Raw genomic sequence first — 20,510 nt, forward strand, 5'->3', positions numbered from 1 at the left:
GAAAATCTGCTTCAGAGAATCCTCATTATTTCCAATAAAAGTTTTTATCACACTTTAAAAATTGGTTTGAGTCTTTGTAGTTGAATGGCTCCTCATAGACATGTGAGATGAACATAGAAAGCCTCCTATCCAAGCCCCACTCTGCCACAGAAGAGGAAAGACCTGTGCAAGGAAATCGATGTTTGGATTTTATCTCAGGCACTTTTCTGTCATTCTTAGTTTCAGGAGAGAGTTGAAGATTTGGAAAAAGAACGAAAATTGCTGAATGACAATTATGACAAACTCTTAGAAAAGTAAGTACCAAGTTTGGATCCCAGAGCACTGTTTGCTATAAAAGACAGTTATAGAAAAGGGTCCTCACATTCTAAAAACACTACCCAGTGTTGATAAGGATATGAGGAAGCTTACACTCAATACTCTTAGTGAGAATATAAATCAGCACAGTCTTTTTGGAAGGGAATTTGATGCTATCTATCAAACTGTTAAACATGCATATACATGTATTTGCAAAGATAATGTATAATAAGAATTTTAATTACTGCATTGTTGGTAATAGAAAAAAAAAGTGGAAACATCCAAATTTCCTTTGATAGGGATTGGTTAAATAAATCATGTTGCATCCCCACAATAAAATACTATGAAGCTGTTAAAAATGAAGTAGACCTATATGCCTAAAACATATTGTTAGAAGTCAAGTTGCAAAAGACTATGTTAACTCTGACTTAATTTATTGTGTGTGAGTGTGTGTGTGTATGTGTGTGTGAATCTGCAATCCTCTAATGAGATGAAAGGATTAGAGTAGGGCAAAGAGGAACCTTCACTTTTAATCTATATACTTCGGTATCATCTTGATTTTCCACAACAAGCATATATTCATTTATTAATTTTGAAATTTAAAATACCTGGAAGTTAAAAAAAAAAGTTAAATGTGCCTTCTGACTCAGTGTAAGGCAGCCGAAGGTAGATTGGGGAGGTAATATGGGAGCATCCTGGGAACATCTGATGCTCTTCAACTCAGTGAACCAAAGTAGTGAAACAAATGGCAAACATTACTACTGACCTCTTCCCTTCATCACTCAGAACATTATCTTCTTGGATCATCATGTAATGTATGGATAGGAAGGGCCAAGAACTCTTAATACTAGCCTAAGTAAGTTGTTTTTAGACCACACTTATTGCAATGATAAATAGAAAAAACACATATGCAAAAATAATAGCTTGGGGGAGCCTCAGTTATGCATCTGACTGACTCTTGGTTTCAGCTCAGGTCATGATCTCGCAGTTTGTGCGTTGAAACCCCACATCGGACTCCATGCTGACAGTGCAGAGTCTGCTTAAGATTCTCTTTCCTTCTCTGTCTCTGCCGCTCCTCCACACATGCACACAACTCTCTTTCAAAATAGATAAACTTAAAAAAATGAAGAAGTAATAGCTTGATTATCAATATCTCTTCAATCAAAGACTGACCATGTGTGTTTTACACTCAGAATGGGTCTGCCTTGGCAGCTAGATACAGGGGTGTGCAGGGTACAGTCATTGGGAAGTTTAATTCCTGCCCTTCAGTATAGTAATTTATAATCTAGTTCAAAGACCAGTATTTTCTAGACCAGCCATTGGTGAAGATAGAGGAGTGGAGTAAGGAAAAGAGGAGACTCTGGTCCTCATTTTTTAAAAAAGTTTATTTATTTAAGTAATCTCTGCACTCAATGTGGGGTTCAGACTCACAACCCTGCAACCAAGAGTCCCATGCTCTTCCAGCTGAGCCAGCCATGCGCTCCTGTTCCTCATTTTTAATTGAGCAGGCCTGAGAATGTCTTAGTACACAGTTTTGCACCTAAAGAAAGCCATCATGCTGGAGAAGTTCCTTGGGAAATAGATGTGACTTGGGTTCTTTGCTCAGTGGGGTATCCAAGACCTAAACAGAAGTGATACTAAGGAACTCCTCAGTAGGGCCCAAAAGTTCCAAGGCAGTTGGTAAATGACAGTTACAGAGAAACCAGGGACAGAAAAAACATGTAGGGGAATGAATGATGTGCTAGGCCCAGGAGATGCTGAAACTGTGTATTAAAGACGTCACATCACACACCTTTGAGTATTTATCTGACAACTCTCCCCTCGCTTCTTGCTTCCCATTTTCAGCATGCTGGACAGCAGTAATCAGCCTCACTGGAGCAACGAGCTTGTGGGAGAACAGCTACAGCAGAAAGTCTCTCAGTTGCAGGATCAGCTGGATGCTGAGCTGGAGGAGAAGAGAAGAGTCTTACTTCAGCTGTCCAGAGAGAAAGGTAGGTCAGGCTGTGAAGACCTTTCTCAAATGAGGCATCCTCTATGTCTGGTGTGGGAGAAGGGAGCTTGGACCAGCATTTCTAGTATCCCCTCACTCGATCTGTATTTTTGTGTGGGTCAGGAATAACTAGAATACGAACGCTGGCACTCAGATCAGATTCACAATCAAGAAAGCATGACATCTGCCTCACATGCATATATTTTCAGTTGTAATGCGTTTTCATTTGGGAGGATGAAAACTCTTAAATTTTTTTTTAAATCTTTATTTTTGAGAGAGAGAGAGAGAGAGAGAGAGAGAGAGAGAGAGAGAGAGACAGAGTGCAAGTGGAGGAAGAACAGAAAGAGAGGGAGATGCAGAATCCAAAGCAGGCTCCAGGCTCCGAGCTGTCATCACAGAGCTCGACACGGGGCTCGAACCCACAAACCGCAAGATCATGACCTGAGCTGAAGTCAGATGCTCAGCCGACTGAGCCACCCAGGTGCCCTGAAAACTCTTAAATTTATCACGTTTTTAAACATTCACTTTATTGAAAGTATTGAAAATGAATTTCTCTGCCTTTTATTCTTATCAGTCATTTTAGAGGTGATTGGGAGCCTTGTTTTTATTTTGTTTAGTACCTAATAGCTCAAATTGAGAAGCAAATTACTGCTCTTGGTTACCACTGCCATTTCCCCCTGTCTTTTAACTCTGAGGTCATGGTAGATAGTTACTGGGAAGATTTTTAAATACTGTCAAAGAGACCTTTGTCTCACTTCTTTTTGCTAGGCTGGACCTTGACATTTAGTATCAAATTTATATTTCATCAGATTCTAGTACATTCACATAAGAGAGTGAAGGAAAAAAAATACGACATCAAGAAAGATAGAGACAGGAATCATAAAAAGATAAAGCTCAGGTCATGCTAAGGACCTTGTAGTTTGTACAAAGTACAAATAAAATCTTGTAAAGGCTTTGGGGTAATCTAATAATCTTCCCCCTCTAATGCATGATAATGAAATGATCACGCTAAACACAGATCACTTCCCTTCCCTAAAACACCCACATCCACCCACCCAAACAAACACACATAGAAATACCCAAATGCCCATTCTCCCTCCCTCCACATCAGGGTGGGGGTAGAAGTGGAGGTGGGTGCCACAGGGAGCCCATAGCAGAGAAGTCAGAATGGAGTTGAGGAGGAGTTGGAGAGATACTGGTTTGGCTGGTGCTATCAAAAGTTTGCACTGGAGGGGTGCCTGGCAGGCTCAGTGGTTAGAGCATGTGACTCTTTTTTTTCTTCCTTTTAAGTTTCTTTATTTATTTTTAGAGGAGCAGAGAGAGAGAGAGGGAGAGAGAGAGAATCCCAAGCAGGCACTGCACCATCAGCATGGAGCCTAATGCAGGGCTCCAACTCAGGAGGTGTGAGATCATGACCTGAGCCAAAATCAAGAGTCAGACACTTAACTGACTGAGCCACCCAGGCGTCCCAGAATGCAACTCTTAATCTTATGGTTGTGAGTTCAAGCCCCACATTGGGTGTGGAGCTTACTTGAAAAAAAAAAAAAAAGAAGTTTGCTCTCTCTTAAGACAGTCAAGTGGCTCTGTTTGCTGCTGCTGTTGCTGCTGCTGGTGGTCACTACAGTTCTGCAGGTGTTTTTTGTTTTGTTTTTAGAGTCCCGGGTGTCAGCTCAGTTTACTGGGTCAATAAGCCAGAACCCTTTTGTAGAAATAAGAGAGAGTTGCTCCTCTAAGGGTAAATTTATAAAATGAATTAAACATTAGTGGGAAAATTTAATTAGAGCTTGGTCCAACTTTAACCATGATTACCGATAACCACCAGGTTTCACCTTTCTGGATGATTTTTTTCTCCCCCAGATCAAAACAAGAATCTGTGTCTTAAAGTCACCCATCTGCTTCAGAAGCATAAGCAGGACGTAGAGATCCTCCAAAGTCAAGACCTAATTTCCCAGTCTCCTGACAGGCAGTCTGAACCAGCCACTCACCCAGCTCTATTGCAAGAGACCACTCAGGTAGAGGTAAGAAATGTTTAATCAAGCAAGTTCCCTGGACAGATGGATGGCTGGCATATATCCCTAGAAGAGATCAGAAAAGTAGCTGAAAAATCGTGTCCTGATTGAGGATAGTATTGAGAAGGACGTGAGAAGGCTGAGAGCACAGATAGCTTCATGAGCTCTGCACATTTTCTCCACCCTTTACAGCTTATAACATCTAGAATGCTTTTTCCAATGAGGACTTGAAATGATCTGCTGAAAAGCAAACAGCCATCAGAGGTTGTGTAACTTATTGCTGCTACCGAGCATGCGGAAGTAGAGGAGAAAGCCCATTTGAAGTCACATAAGTCCTCTTTTACTTTTGGGAGTAGATTCCGCTGCTGGTATTTTGCTATTACCAACAACTGCTTTAATGAGAATCATTATTTCTGTGCCCATAATATTTATACTCCCTTTTACCAATGCTTTTCTCATGATAGCCATGTGAACCAGAAAACCAAGAAGAAAAGAAACTGTCCCAGCTGTTGAGTGAGTTGCAAGTGTCACACGCAGAGACCACACTGGAACTAGAAAAGACCAGAGACATGCTTATTCTCCAGCGCAAAATCAACGTGTGTTATCAGGTGCAAGAAAAGGTGGTACAGGAAGGGGCTAGATAAATGGGCACGTGAGGACCACACTGGGCATGAAGCGGGGCCCAAGTTTCCAGAGCTGTTGCAAGGGAATATGCTGCTCTGTGCAACACAGAGTGTGCTGTCCTTTGATGTACTTGAGGGCTCACACCAGCGCCATGGCACCTTGGCAATAGAAACCGGTGAAGGGGCCAGCTAATGAAAATGGCAGGTATGAAGCTTCTGGGGTGAAATTTTCCCAGCATCGCGAAGCTATTATCCTATGACACTGTTAGCACAACTGGTCCTAAAGGGGTCTGTGATGAACCCAAGACTTTTTCTTGTGGTTCAGTCTGCCCCGTGTAGGAGATAGTGGAGTCTCCTTTACCCAGCAAGTGCCACCTTTTTATCTGGGCTCTTTGGTGCTGGGTCACTGAGATAGAAAAGTTCAGACATTTTTTGTTTCTTTGTTTCAGGAGGAACTGGAGGCAATGATGACAAAAGCCGATAATGAAAATAAAGATCATGAGGAAAAGCTGGAGAGGTTGAATCAACTGCTAGACCTCAAGAACGATCGTATCAATCAGCTGGAAGGTATTTTGAGAAGCCATGGCCTTCCAATATCCGGCAAGTCTTAGTCCTTTGTTCTTGTCTCGGACCTGTCACATAGCTAATGCCTGTGCTCCCTCTGTGCACCTGCCTGGAAGGCTGCCTCTTGTGTCTTGGAATGTAATGCATGCCACCTCTCCTGTTCTTTATCCCATCATCTTTGGTGTTTTAATACATGGTTAGCAGCTTCTTTTCCTCCATCATGTCAGTTCCTTCCTCTGATTTCTCTGAAGAGTTTCAGTTGGGCCCAGCAATTGCTGAATCTGTTTTGAGAATTAAGAGCACATCACTGTTGGCCCTCACGGTGGCATAACACACTTCCTCTCTCAAGAGTGTTTCCACAACCCAGGCCTATCCAGAGCTTTATCACTCATCTTGCATCATCCTTTTCTGTGATTTCTCTCCAAAAGTCTGTAAATTCTTTGTTGCAGTTTGAGGATGTCGACATGACAGGGCAGCTGGCTGGACACTTGGGCAAATTTCATAGTGTGATACTTCCTATATTTAGTACAGTCACTGCTCACCAGGAGCTGGCTTCAGCCTCACATATCAAGAATATTGGCTTTGTTATTATACTCCATTTTGAGAGACCTGATTCACACTAACCAAATTCACCAAAGATTGATATTTAAACCAGATTGTTCATTTATTATTTTATGACAGAGTCTATTTCATTGCTGCCATGAGAATATTTGGAACTACTGTTCAGGGAAGCCCTCTCTCTGGAAATCAGTAAGCATGTTACTTAATGAGCATGGAACTAGAGTAAAGGGAGGTGGGTCATGCTGGGGCATGATTTATCCAGGCCAGGTGAGTCTGTTAAAAAGTCACTGCCATATAACAAAGGAAATCCTCCCCTTGGGTTGAAATCCTCATGTCTTTCAGATTCAGGATCTTTCTCCTGGGACAGTTCAGGATAAATACTCTTATCTACTTCTAAAGATTCATTTGCTTTAACTTACAGTTTTTTCATTACTGATAAGATCAAAGAGTTTTTCATATGTTTAACAGTTATTCGTATTGTTTCTTCTGAGAATTGCCTGTTTCTGTCCTTTACCTGTTTCTTAATAGTATTTTATTCATTTGTAGAATTTCTTTATATGCTAAAATTATTAACCCTGGGTCATGTAATACAAAACTTTAAATATATTTTATTTTAGTTGTGTTAATCTTATCAATTAAGAAACTATTAGTCTAATTTTTGTATTCCATTTATTTTGGGCAGGAAGACATTCTGATGTGTTCAAAATATTTTTATTCTACTACTTTAACTCTTAATATAGGACTTTCACCATTGATACCCTGTGACGATTCAAATACTCCCCAGTTTGAAGCAGATTGTGTATCAAATTTTCTGATTGGTTGGACATAGGAGGTAATGCACAGAATTGGTAGACTCTCTTACATATCTTTTCATCCTGTTGACAGTAGTTCAACCTCTTTCCAGTAAGTTTCCTCTGCACCTTTTTACTGCATTACTCTTTGACTTTAAGTGGATTTTTTTTTTTGGCTTCTTATTATGAAAACAAACTTTTAACAGAATGAAAATTCCTTTGACTGATCTGGCTGGAGAATGGGAATACTTTCTTGGTGGAACCCAATGTAATGTAATAGGCGCTATGACTATAATTCAGTATTCTCTTGATGGCCTGTATCCCAAATTTTTGGAAATACTCATATTTTGTGTTTCAAGTACTTCTCTGTTGGAATTACCAATTAACTCAGAGGACCTTTCTGTAAGATAAAACAATGATATCTGCAGATGAAATTGTGCCTCCAGTGTTTTCCTGAGCTTAGCATCTACTCTCCAGTCATTCGTTCTGTACCTTATCTCCAAAGCAGGCCTTGGGTTATTTAGCCGTCAGAATTCAAAGCTCCTACTTGTCATTCTATTTCTTTGCCTTTTGAATCACATGGTGTCTTGAAATAATCACAACTTGGAATTTCATCATGGTGTTTATTCTCCTTCCATCCAACTTATTTTACCCTGAGGAGGAGCTCTCTATGCTTTAATGGATAGGCAGTTTTCTTTTCCCTCTAGAACAGCTCAAAGATGTGGCTTACGGCACCCGACAGTTGTCATTATGTCTGCAAACACTGCCAGCCCATGGAGATGATGATGAAGCAGACATTTCTCTGCTGCATCAGAGTGAGAATCTTTTTGAACTGCACATCCACCAAGCCTTTCTGAAGTCTGCTGCCCTGGATCAGGCTGGAGACACTCAACCTACCACTTTCTGTACTTATTCCTTCTATGATTTTGAAACCCATTGTACCCCACTAGCTGTGGGGCCACAGCCCCTCTATGACTTCACCTCCCAGTATGTGGTAGAAACAGATTCCCTTTTTTTGAACTACCTTCATGGGGCTTCAGTCCGGCTTGATCTACACCAGGCTGTAGCCAGTGAGCACCACACGCTTGCAGCTGGATGGATTTACTTTGAGAGGGTGCTGGAGACTGTGGAGAGGGTCCATGGCTGTACCATACTTACTGGTAAGTGCTGTTGGCTTCCCACAGCTCCCAGGACTAATGCAGAGTTTCCCAAAGCCTATAGTTGCTCTTTTGGTCATTTCCCATTTTCTTCCTCTGCCTTGTTCTTAATCCTCACCACACCATCTGTGTCTTCCATGCGTTTCATACTTTCTGCTACCCAGGAGCTGGTGGAGAAGACTTCGGGGTGCTAGAATACTGGATGAGGCTGCGCTTCCCCATAGGATCCAGCCTACAGGCATGCAATAAGCGAAAGAAGGCTCAGGCCTACCTGTCAGCCAATGTGCTTGGTGCCTTGGAGGCCCAGGAAGATAAGGTGAGAAAAAAGGATGTGCCCATGTATCTCAGAGGAGCCTCAGCCAAGCAGTTCAGGAGAACAGCTCAGTCTTCCGCTCTCAATAAGTATTTGTTGAATGTGAATGAAGGAGAAAAACTGTGATGCCACAACTAATCCACAACTCTTGTGGCTGTGATGCCACAACTCTTCCCTTGGTCAAGCTTGGGTTTGAAATGAAATCATACCCTCAGAGCTAGCTGCCTCTCCCTGCTGTGAACAAAATAGCTTCTCTGTTCCTTTCTCTAAGATAAGGCTTGAGTGCCAGCACCTCTTTCAAATAACTATCTTTCAGAGCCACTTTACAGGCAGGTGAATGTCATTAGGTTTCTCTGGGACCCAGTCAGGATTCTACAGCAGTTTAGGTCATAGCTCTTCCTCATCAAGGGTGCTGGGCTTCACCCACAACAACTCTCTCAGGCCACCCTTTTCCTTCATCCAAGACCAACATCTTTCCAGTCCAGATTGGAGACCTGGAAGCATCAGAATGAGCTGCGGGTGGAAATCATCAGATGCTATGGCCTCCGGAGTCGGTGGCTGGGAACCCAGCCCAGTCCATACGTCATGTACCGCTTCTTCACCTTCTCTGACCACGACACTGCCATCATTCCAGCCAGTAACAATCCGCACTTTAGAGACCAGGCTCGATTCCCAGTGCTTGTGACCTCTGACCTGGATAAATATCTGAGGCGGGAGGCCCTGTCTGTCTACGTTTTTGATGATGAAGATGCAGAGCCTGGCTCGTACCTTGGCCAAGTCCAAGTGCCCTTGCTTCCTCTCGCACAAAACAAATCCATTAAAGGTGGGAGTTCAAGTCTATCGCATCTTTATGCTCTCTGCCCAGTGTTGTCTTCCTGTCCTACTTTTCTTTGATTACTTGCTTGGAACAGTCTCTCTTTAAAAATCTGCTGAGGTGCACCTGGGTGGCTCAGTCCATTGAGAGACTACACTTCGGCTCAGGTCATGATCTCATGGTTTGTGAGTTCGAGCCCCGCGTCGGGCTCTGTGCTGACAGCTCAGAGCCTGGAGCCTGCTTCAGATTCTGTGTCTCCCTCTCTCTCTGCCCCTCCCCCACTCATTCTCTGTCTCTCTCTGTCTCAGAAATAAATAAACATTAAAAAAATAAAAAAACAACCTGCTGAGAGGATTTTAGAGTATTGTCAAGAGCAACAGAGCAGAAGACTCAGAGCACCACTAATCCTATAGAAACATTGCTTCTTCTGCTTCTTTTTAGCAACAAAAGCAAGATTCTTAAGTGGGTAGACCCACCAACCTGAAGTCCATGAGTCCGTCTCTGAACAAATCTTTTCTGACTCGATCGTGCTTCTCAGGATTTATGTTTACTTAAGGCCTGTTGTCTCTCAGCACATGAGAGTGGATATCAGATTATAAACTGTGTCCTTAATACTCTCTCGTAATTCCCTTGCTTCTTTTAAACACAAGTTAGACTTTCATGCCATGCCATAGAAATGGTAAATTTCTTGGATCTCTTTCCCCCCAATACAGAGCTGAGGTGAACTTAGGAAAGGTCACCTCTCTGGTTGCAGTAGTGGGGGGAGGATGAGGCAGGGATGTCTGTGCTCCCATTGTGAAGTAGGGATGGGTATAGCTAGTACCAGCTATGTTTAACAAGCTTCTGGATATTCTAGAAAATGTGTGAGTCCTCTCTCCTTCCAGTACTACAAGAGCTGAAAGAAAGAAAGAAAGAGCTGATACTTTTGCTTATAATTTATCGTTTGCCAAAGGAAGAGGCAATATGAGCCATCTGTTAAATTAATCAGTGTTACAAATCAGAAGCCTGGCATTTGGAAATAGCAATTTTGCTGAAGTTTTCTTGGCTTTTGTTACTTTAGAAATAGGGACCACTTGAGTGTAGACAATGGTTTCTTTGGTACGCTTAAGGCCTGGCAAGCATTTGGTAATAGTAATAATGTAGTCATGTTTATTGGCTAGGTGACTGAGGACAAGCAAGCTATACCTTTCCATACGTCTTTTGACTATCCCTTCCCGAAACCTGGAGACTCCCATCTTCCCCTACAAATATTCTAAGTGAATATTAGAAGTAAACATTCTAAGTGAATATTAATATTCACTGCTATTTTATGTTACTTCTGAGTGTATTATCACCATGCTTAGGTAATGGATGTTAATTCTTGACAAGCAAATTATGGTAAAATTCAAAATGGGGAATGGATAAGGTGCTGATAAATACTTGTCTACTCCATATGATCAGATCTTATTAATGTCTGTGTGTGTCTCAGGTGATTTTAACCTCACAGACCCTGCGGGGAACCCCAATGGATTTGTTGAGATGCAATTGGACTGGAAATCCTTCTACCTACCCCCAGAGAGCTTCCTGAAACCAGAAACTCAGCCGGAGGAGAATACCACGAAGGACAGTTTAGAGATCTCATCTGAAGAGGAAAAGGCTTCCTTTCTCCCCCAGGTAGCAGATCTCCACCAATCTCGTGAAACATATTTGAAGAAGATGGTATTAAAATTGTAGTAGAAGAAATGCCTTCCATGAATGTCAGGTGTTCAGCAAACTTATTCTGCATCCCTCACAATGTTGTGAGCCGCCTACTGATGGAGAAGGATCCTGGGTTTTATTACAGGGAGGAAAGAAAGATGGCATCTCTCAGCTCTGTGGCAGGCGAGGAATGAAATCTAATGCTAGCTCACAAATCCCTTTCTTGAGTATCAAGGCTGTTAAACTCTCATCTAGTAAGGCTGTCTCTGATCCTTCTGTTTAGGACCTGATGGCATTTGGTGAGATTCCCATTGAAGCTGGCCAGTATCAAGCTAAAAGAAAACCTCCACAGGTGGGAGAAAGAAAGGAAAGGGAACACCAGGTTGCAAGCTACTCAAGAAGAAAACATGGCAAAAGAACAAGCATCCAAGGAAAGAACAGAATGGAGTATCTTAGTCGTAACATCTTAACTGGAAATACACTACAAGTAAGGCCTTAGAAACCCTGCAGAATTAAAATATGAGTTGTAGTGTCCCCAGAGATACTATTCTCAAGTAGAAGCAGACACCCAAGATAAGCAATTATCATGGCTTTTTGTGGCTAACATGTGTTTCCTCAAACACAAGTAGTTTAATAAAACTCTGAAGTGTTCACTTCATTTCATTGTAATTTAGTTCAGCAGCTTATGGACTCTGCAATTTATGCTTAGAATTTTAGCAGTCCACCTTAACTGTAGTGCAAGTAAGCTAAAGAACAAGTATTTATTGAACACCTACTATATGCTTGATACTGTCTTTTCTTCATAGGAAGCAGGATTAAAGTTACTATGTAGCACCTAAAAATATATATAGGAGATTGTAAATATATATTATTATATGGTTAAATATTATATATTGTTATATTACAATCATGTTGTATGAGTTGTGTAATTGTATTAACATATAATTACTAATTTTGTGAAATTATTATTATATACGCAACTGACCGTTGAACAACATGGACTTGAGCTGTAACACATCCCTGTTTTTTTCAGTAAACACAGTATTGCAAATGTATTTTCTCTTTCTTACGATTTTCTTAATAGCATTTTCTTTTCTCTAGCTTCCTTTATTGTGAGAGTATAGTATATAATATATATAGGATGTATTAGTCGACTATTTATGTTATTGGCAAGTTTTCTGGTCGACAGTGGACTATTAGTAGTTAATTTTGGGGGGGACAGTCAAAAGTTATACACAGATTTTTGGTGCCCCAAACCCTCATGTTGTACAAGGGCCAACTGTAATCATAATTGTCTTTATTCTGAAGCAGGTGAAGTACACTGAATGGAAGTTCTCAGGGCTCAAGAGCTCCATAGATGATGGTTTGAAAAATCAGCAAAAGGAAGAGAAAATTACATCATCCCATTCAGTACCAATCCAGAAAGAAGCCCTGAATCCTGTAAATGGTATTGTCCATTTGTTTGTTTGTTTGCTTGTTTTAATGGCATTGTCTTTTTAAAATCTAATTTCCTATTTAATCATTGGGTTATTTTATCAAGCCTGTTATTTACTACCCCCCCCCCATCTTGCATTGCTAAACTTTTCATGGAAAATTAGTATTGAACACTCTAAGCTTAGTTTTATGTTACAAGTGTGCTGGTTAGGCCAATGATGGCTGGAATTTTTAAAGCTAGTTTGCTTGCCAGTTTAGTTACCTAACAAGTATATCTTGTGAATTATGGTTACAAAGAAATAGAAGGAGTGTGGTTGGCTCATTTGTGATGTTGATCCAAAATGTTTTAAATTAAGGCAAGGCTTTTTTGTGTTACAATGCAAGGTAGACATGATTTCAGGTTATAGTATTGACAAACTAGATAATTCAGACCAACTCTCATTGATGACAGCTAAAATGCTGAAGTGAATATATTTTCTCAAGATCTTAACGTTTCTTAAAAGCATTATATAGTCAATAAGAAGAGAGGGAAGAATTACCTAGCCTTGACGAGGGAGATGATTGAAGCTCAGGGAAATGAGCTGAAACTCCTGTAGCCCTGGGATGTTGTCAGTCTAGAGAAAGCAGTGGACAGACAGAACCATGCTTTTGGTGGACTTTTGGGACAGGGAAATGGGATGCAGTCTCAGTCTGCTGTCTGCCAGCATAGGCAGATGTCTGCTCAGGGCAGAAATTCCTACTTTGGTCTAGGACCCAGAAGGCAGCACTGTTCTGAGCCTCTGAATGGTGAGGCTGAGAGGAAGAACTATGGTTTGGGCACTTGCAGGCCTAGAGACACAGTGCTGATCAGTGACCACCAGGACTCCAGATACTGGAATTATCAGACATGGCCTGGGCAAGAGCTGTGGTTATCGGCTTCGTGGAGATAAAAGCTGAACTTTAAAATTGTAACAAAGAACTGGAGCTATGAAAACATTAAGGTTGTAAGTTTTTAAAAACATTTTGTTTTAAAATAATTTCGGGACTCCTGGGTGTCTCAGTTGGTTGGGCAACCGACTTTGGCTTAGGTCATAATCTCGCAGCTTGTGAGTTCAAGCCCCGCATTGGGCTCTGTGCTGACAGCTTAGAGCCTGGAGCCTGCTTCGGATTCTGTATCTCCCTCTCTCTGCCCCTCCCTCGCTTGTGCGCGCTCTCTCTCTCTCTCTCTCTCTCTCTCTCTCTCTCAAAAATAAATAAACATTAAATTTTTAAAAAATAAAATAATTTCAAACTTACATAAGAGCTGCATGACAAATTCATCAACTTTTAGCATTTTCCCACTTACTGCTTTGTCATTTTTTCTGAAGCATTTGAGAACAAGTTGTACATTTCATGCTCCCTTACTTCTGTGTATTTCAGTAAGGAAGTTATATGAACAGTAGAGTTATCAAGCATGCAGTCTTAACATGGACACATATTACCTCATGTCCAGTCCATTTTCAGAATTTTCCAGTTGTCCCAATAAGGTCCATTATCACAGTTCTTTTAACCTTTATCTAACCCAGGATCATCCATTGCATTTAGTCATTACTCTTTGGTTTCCTTTAATCTGGAACGGTTCCTCGTCTTCACCTTTCCTGATACTGACATTTTTGAAGAGTAAAAATGAGCAGTTCTGTAGAGTGTTCCTCAATTTGGATTTGTCTGATGTCTTTGTAATTAGATTCAGGTTATGAACTTTTTACAAGAGTACCACAAAAGTGATATTATGTCCTTCTCACTGCATCACATCAAGGGATACATGATGTCTGTCCCATTATTGTGATGTTGTGTTAATTTTTATCACTTGGTTAAGAAAGCATCTGCCAGGTTTTTAATCATAAAGTTAATAATTTTTGCCTTTGTAATTATTAAGTAATCTGTGAGACGTTATTTTGAGACTACATAAATACGTTATTCCTCATCAAATTTAACTTAATAATTTTGGTATTGATTTGTGGGGGGGGTTGTCTGAATCACAAAATGTTTACAAAATACATTGCATATTTGGAAATGAATCAATAGAAATTATAGAACTGCTCAATATAGAAATTTATGGAGGAATAGATGGGTTGAAAATAGATTAGATTTTAAAAAAAGAAAACATTAGATACAACTGAAGTGAGAATTGGTAAAGATAACTAGAATAAAACAAGGAGAGACAACAAGATGGAAAATACAAAAGAGAAGACAGACATAAAGGATAAAATGAGGAGGTCTAAGCAATGTTCAATTAGATATGGAAGAGGAAGGAGGCAGAAGTAATATTTAAAGTGATAATGATTTAGAGTTTTCTAGAACTAGTGAAAGATATTAGCATTGAATGAAATGAAACTCAAGTAGGATAAGTTTAAAAAAAAAATCCAGATCTGGGGCACCTGGCTGCTCAGTTGGTAGAAAATGTGACTCTTGATCTTGGGGTTGTGGGTTTGAGCCCCACATTGGGTGTAGAGATTACTTAAAAATTAAAATTAAAAAAATCTACATCTAAACATATCCCACATAGTAAAAATGCAAAAATAAAATCAAATAGAAAATGTTAAAAGTATCCATTTGGGGCACCTGGGTAGCTCAGTCAGTTTAATATCTGACTCTTGATTTCAGCTCTTGTCATAATCTCATGGGTTCATAAGTTTGAACCCCATGTCGGGCTCTGTGCTGACAGTGTGGAGCCTACTCGGGATTCTCTCTCTCGCCTTCTCTCTCTCTCTCTGCCCCTCCCCCACACTCTCAGTCACTCACTCACTATCTCTCTCAAAATAAATAAATGAACTTAAAAAAAAGTGCATCCATCTAAAAGAAAAAGATTGCCATGGTCCATTGATAATATGGACAACTGACTTGTCAATAGCTACAACTATAGCCAGAAACCAGTGGCTTCAATATGCCAAAGGGAAATAACTGCCAACAAAGAATTCTCCACAAAACAAAAATGCTCTTCCAGAATGAAAACAGAATAGACATTTAAAGACAAACCAAAATGGATGGCTTGCTTTCAAGCTACATTTTAAGGTTGTCCTTTAGGCTGAAGGAAAATTATCTCAGAAGGAAGCACAAAGGTGTAACAAACCAGGAAAAGCAAAGAATATGAATTAGTTTACATTACTATATAAAGCAAAAATATCAGCTTGTGGGGGTTAAAATACATTTAAATTTAAATATATAATGTAGTAGGTTCAACGGTAGCCCCACAAAAGGTATGTCCATGTCCTGAACCCCAGAATTTGTAACTGTTACCTGATTTGAAAAAAGATTTTTTGCAGGTGTACTTAAATTAAAGATCTTGAGATGTAGAGATCAGCTTGGATTATGTGAGTGCACACACAGAGACACATGCAGAAAAGAAGGCAGTGTAACCACAGAGGCAGAGATTGAAATGATGTGGCCACAAGCCAAAGAATGCCTGGAGCCACCAGAAGCTAGAAAAGGCAAGGGAAGAAAAGGAAAAATGTCCTCTAGAACCTTTGGAGTGAGCATAGACTTCCCAATACCTTGATTTTGAACTTCTGACCTCCAGCACTAAGAGAGAATAGATTTCCAGTTTTATTTCTTTCTTTTCTTTTCTTTTTTTTTTTTTTTTTTTACTTTTTTTCATGATACTGGAGAGATGGACATTTCATCCAGACCAAGTTTAAATGACTTGTACATGTTTTATGTAAGCCAGAGGCAAAACCAAAGCTAAAATAACATTTGGCGCAACAACTAATATCACTTGAAAAAGCTCGTAGAAAGTTCACCATCACCTTAAAGATCAATCACTTTATTACAGAATGAATGACTCTACAGAAAAGAGAAAAGAGACCTAAAGGATAAAAAGAGAGGATCTAAGCTATGTTTAATCAAACGTAGGAGAAGATAAAGAAGGGAGACAGAGGCAATGTTTAAAGTGATATGTGAAATTCACATCTGCATTCAGAAAATGAAATCATGAGAAGAAGGACTATTTCTTCTGGCCTCTCAGTTGTCACCTTCAATAGTGAGTTGTGGATTGGTTTCTTTAATGACCTTCAGGAGCTTCTGGATTTGAGCATCGGATTCATCAGTCTTCAACCTGAGTGTCCAGAGGGGGCAATTTTGAAGTTTCAAGGCTTCGCACAGCATCTATACTCCACTATACTCCCAGGGAACTCTGGCCCAGGTCCAGCATGATCAGGTTCTGTTGCTTTTGAGGGTAGACAAGAGGTCTCACAACTGAAAGAAGTGATGGCACATCCCCACAACCACAGAAATCTCAGGCTACATGGTGGTTTCTTCAAAGCCTTACAAAGAACTGTAGTAGTTACTATGTGAGTCAGCCCCAGATGCAAGTATGTTAGCTTGATTTTTGTTGGAGAAACTTTGATAGGCGATTGCAGCCATCACTGGATATGTTGCAGCACCATAGCACCAGAGTATGTAGTTTATGTTGGGGTAACTCAAGCCCTCACATAGAAGTTTCATCCCATAGGTGTCCCAGCATAGGTGTGTCAGCCTCTGGTTGATGCTCAGAGCACAAAAGAGCTTCTTGCCACAGGTTACTGTGAGGTGACGTTCTCCTGTGACAACCTCTGCAGGAAACACTTTAGGTATCTCTAAATTGTGTACAGCAAATTGACACGCTTATCCAAGAGTTCATTTGTTGTGAGGTTCAAGCATGCCGTAGACTGGTTGATTTCAAGAAGGAGAAACCAGCTCATTGATGAATGGTGGAATAGTAAGAAACCAACCTGATATAGTATGGATTACATTTTAGGTGTCTCAAGACCACACACAATAGGAAAGCATATCATTTTGGTCATTTCTGTGAGTGACCAGGTGCATTGGATCTCATGGCCAGCAAAGGCAAGACAGAAGTTCCAATAAGCAGCAGCTAGAGAAATATTTTTGAGGACCACTTTCTGGAGATTACAGGTAGCATACGTTTTTCACAGAGAATCCTTGTTGATGAGGTACTAAGGAAGATCTGACTGATGTCCAGAAATATCAGATTCTCACTTGAGCCATACATGAAACAAAAGTCCATCCAGAAAGGAGGCAATTGTCGATGATTCTGGGACCTCTGAACCTGAGCATCTGATTCTGATGCAGTGTCATTCTCCAGGAATACCTTCTACAGCAAAATTTTCTACAAGTTTTGGCAATGCTTAAGGTGGAATGTGAGCATGATGTCCATTTTATTTTTCAAATGCAGTGACATTTCCTTGATGTGGGCAGTTGCATCCTTTACAAGCTGTTCTTCCTGAGATTCAAAAAGACAGTACAAAACCATCTCCTTCCTTGAGCAGAAGGGTTTATTCTCATCTGACTGTGCTTTGCATTTCAGTAAGTTCCATTTGACTTTCATTGACATTCGGGAGTCAAAAGCTGTCTTCAGTCCCATGCCTCTCTTTTGTTTGAATGGCTGACTAAAAAGTTACCCAACTTGGGTCAGGTTGGCATTCTTTAGTCTTTATTGAAGAACAGCTTCTGCACATTACATTTTTTTTTAATTTTTAAAGTTTACTTATTTATTTTGAGAGAGTAAGTGGGGGAGGGCAGAAAGAGGGGGTGGGGGAGAATCCCAAGCAGGCTCTACACTGTCAGCGTGGAGCCTGATGTGGGGCTTGAACTCACAAACTGTGAGATCATGACCTGAGCCATAATCAAGAGTCAGACGCTGAACTGACCGAGCCACCCACACACCCCAACTTCTGCACATTCCTAATGTCCCACCTGAGGCTTTCCCTGTCTTCTTCCTCCTTGCTCTCCTGTACATAGAACATGGTGACAAGAAACTTTTGGACACTGAGTTGAATGAAGGAGTAGCAGCCCTTACAGTCTTTGCCCTCCTGGAAGATACTTTTCCAGGAAAGGATAGAGGTTAGATTTTTTAAAAAAATTTTTTAATGTTTATTTATTTTTGAGACAGAGAGAGACAGAGCATGAACAGGGGAGGGTCAGAGAGAGAGGGAGACACAGAATCTGAAGCAGGCTCCAGGCTCTGAGCTGTCAGCACAGAGCCTGACACAGGGCTCGAACTCACGGACCGCGAGATCATGACCTGAGCCGAAGTCGGACGCTCAACTGACTGAGCCACCCAGGCGCCCCGAGGTTAGATTTTTTTGATGCAAGTCTCCAAAGGTCTTTCCCATCAAAGATGTTTGTGTCCACATGCCCTCAGCAGCTAGAAGACACAGACCTTTTATTGGAGCTTGGAGGTACTGACTGGGACAACTGTCAGGTACCTGTATGAACTGGCTGCAAAGGAAACACAGAAACAGAAATGTGGTGGTTTGACAAGTCAGAACAGGATCCTCCCCCTTCTCCATCTACAGTTTCAGACAAGTGCAGATGATCCAGCACATGGCAGGAGACAAGCTCATATGGAACAAGGTGGCATGGCTCCTCATCAAGTCACAAGCTCACAGCACTTGATTTTTATTCTCAAAGTATTTCAGTAAATATGCCTTCTTGTCCAGGTATAAGAATCCCTCCATTTCTATGAAGAGGGATTGATCAGCCAAGAGTCTGCACTCTCTCAAGGTGCCGGGTCATGTGGTGATGAGTAAAGTGGCCTTGGGTAACATTGTTCTCTTCAGCAAACTACCCAAGAAGATGGGCACTGGCTTCCACTTCTTCCAGTTGCCCTATGTCATGGATAAGTGCCCCTGAGGAGACTCTCAGTCGCTGAAGTCATTGATGATTAACAGGATTTTCTGCTCTTGGGCTACAGTCCTGGAATGACCTCTTGCAATCCAGGCTAGTCCTTGGAGACCAGTTCCAAAAAGTGTACAACCTATTGTGTTTGAGTTCTTTGTAGTTGAGATAGAAGGCAGAATTGAATCTTTGTGAGGTTGACCTGTGTCCATTCCAGCATCAACTCCTTTGCCAGTATGGATTTCCCATTGTCCACAGGACTGTGCCATGTGTAGAAATGGTCCTGCAAGCATTTTAGGATTATAGAAAATGGGATCAGTGTCTCATATCTCTGGGACAATATGGATGTTTTCACCAGCTCCAGGCCAAAAGTTGCTTTTAAGCCACTAAGTTTTTGGTGTTTTGTGACAGCAGCCATAGAAAATTAATGCAAGCAATAGCAAATATTTGGTAATTAACCAACATACTTCTAAGTAACCCTTGCATCAAAGAAGAGCTGCTAAGGAAAATTAGGAAATTTATTGAACTGAATGAAAATGAAAATACAACATATCACAATTGATGGGATGCAGCTAGAGCAGTTCTTACAAGGAAATTTTAGCTTTAAATGCTTATGATTAGGGAAAAAAAGATCTGAAGTCAATACCCTAAGCTTTTACTTTAAGAAGCTAGAAAAGAAAAGAAAAAGGAAGCTAGAAAAAGAAAATAATATTAAACCCAAAGAAAATAATAATGAAGATCAGAGTAGAAATCAATGAAATAGAAACAGAAAAAGAATAGAGAAAATCAATGAAGCCAACTTTGAATAGATCAGCAAACTTGATAAGCCTTTATCTAGACTGACTATAGTAAAGATCCAACAGAAACTACTTAGTAATTTGAACAGAAGTTTAATATAAAGAGTTATTAACTATAACAGGAGATTGAACTAGGGGTGGTGGTGAGGATTGACTAGTAAGAAGTAAACAGAACTCTAAATAATACAGGTATTTCAGATTGAAAGAATATCCACTAATCCCTAGAACTGAAATAAAGTACCCAAAGAAGAAATAGGTCTGATAGACAACCCTTTCAGGCTGAAATCCAGACCTCACTGGAGGGAGTGAAGTCATGTTTTATTGAATAGAACAGAATTTGGCTGTGGCTGCACATCAAACCTCAGAGAATCTGTGAATTTGGCCTCTGGAACATTGCAGGTAAACCATTCACAGAGAGCTGCCAAGCCAGTGGCATTTCACCTACTTGGGGGTGGGGTGGGGTACCAAGAAAACTGCCCACAGGGAGGTGCCATATACTACAGGCCACTGGAAACTACTAGAATTGGGTGTTGCAGAAGCCATGTGCTACTAGAAATGTGTTCTACAGGAAATGATGTGAGCTGCTGGAGCCAGGCATTAAGTTGCATGAGCCTTGTCTGCAGAGTCCTTATCTTCTGCAGGAGTCTGCCTAAAACCAGGGAGAGAAACCTTTTCCTCCTTCAGTGATCCTCCGTGCTCACTTAAACTTAACATGGTGCCATCTGGCAAAGAAGAAATACTTACAGGGTGCAACTCCATCATTGCAGAGCAGGCAGTTATATTGAGTTGAAAGACAATTAATTAATAACTGGCCTGCTGATTAAGGGGGAAAAAAAAGCAAAGACACGAGTTA

The 20,510-nt window shown here is 40.7% G+C and overlaps 1 protein-coding gene across 6 annotated transcripts in view; it reads left to right on the forward strand.

The window, feature by feature from the left end:
* RPGRIP1 (RPGR interacting protein 1) overlaps nt 1-20,510 on the forward strand; it is an 89,120-nt gene that overhangs the window by 38,049 nt on the left and 30,561 nt on the right. For 2 of the 6 annotated variants that reach the window (XM_019430580.2, XM_019430582.2), the window contains 11 exons: nt 220-293; nt 2,140-2,285; nt 4,142-4,302; nt 4,758-4,901; nt 5,366-5,483; nt 7,540-7,992; nt 8,154-8,305; nt 8,783-9,125; nt 10,585-10,769; nt 11,077-11,280; nt 12,102-12,240. In XM_019430580.2, the coding sequence (XP_019286125.2) occupies nt 220-293; nt 2,140-2,285; nt 4,142-4,302; nt 4,758-4,901; nt 5,366-5,483; nt 7,540-7,992; nt 8,154-8,305; nt 8,783-9,125; nt 10,585-10,769; nt 11,077-11,280; nt 12,102-12,240 (2,119 nt within the window). The remainder of the gene's footprint in view (nt 1-219; nt 294-2,139; nt 2,286-4,141; nt 4,303-4,757; nt 4,902-5,365; nt 5,484-7,539; nt 7,993-8,153; nt 8,306-8,782; nt 9,126-10,584; nt 10,770-11,076; nt 11,281-12,101; nt 12,241-20,510) is intronic. The other 4 variants (XM_019430581.2, XM_019430583.2, XM_019430585.2 and 1 more) reach the window with 4 other exon arrangements.

Source organism: Panthera pardus, unplaced genomic scaffold, assembly GCF_024362965.1.
Source record: "Panthera pardus isolate Hobbes unplaced genomic scaffold, ASM2436296v1 HiC_scaffold_24, whole genome shotgun sequence".
In the NCBI taxonomy this organism is placed as follows: Eukaryota; Metazoa; Chordata; class Mammalia; order Carnivora; family Felidae; genus Panthera; species Panthera pardus.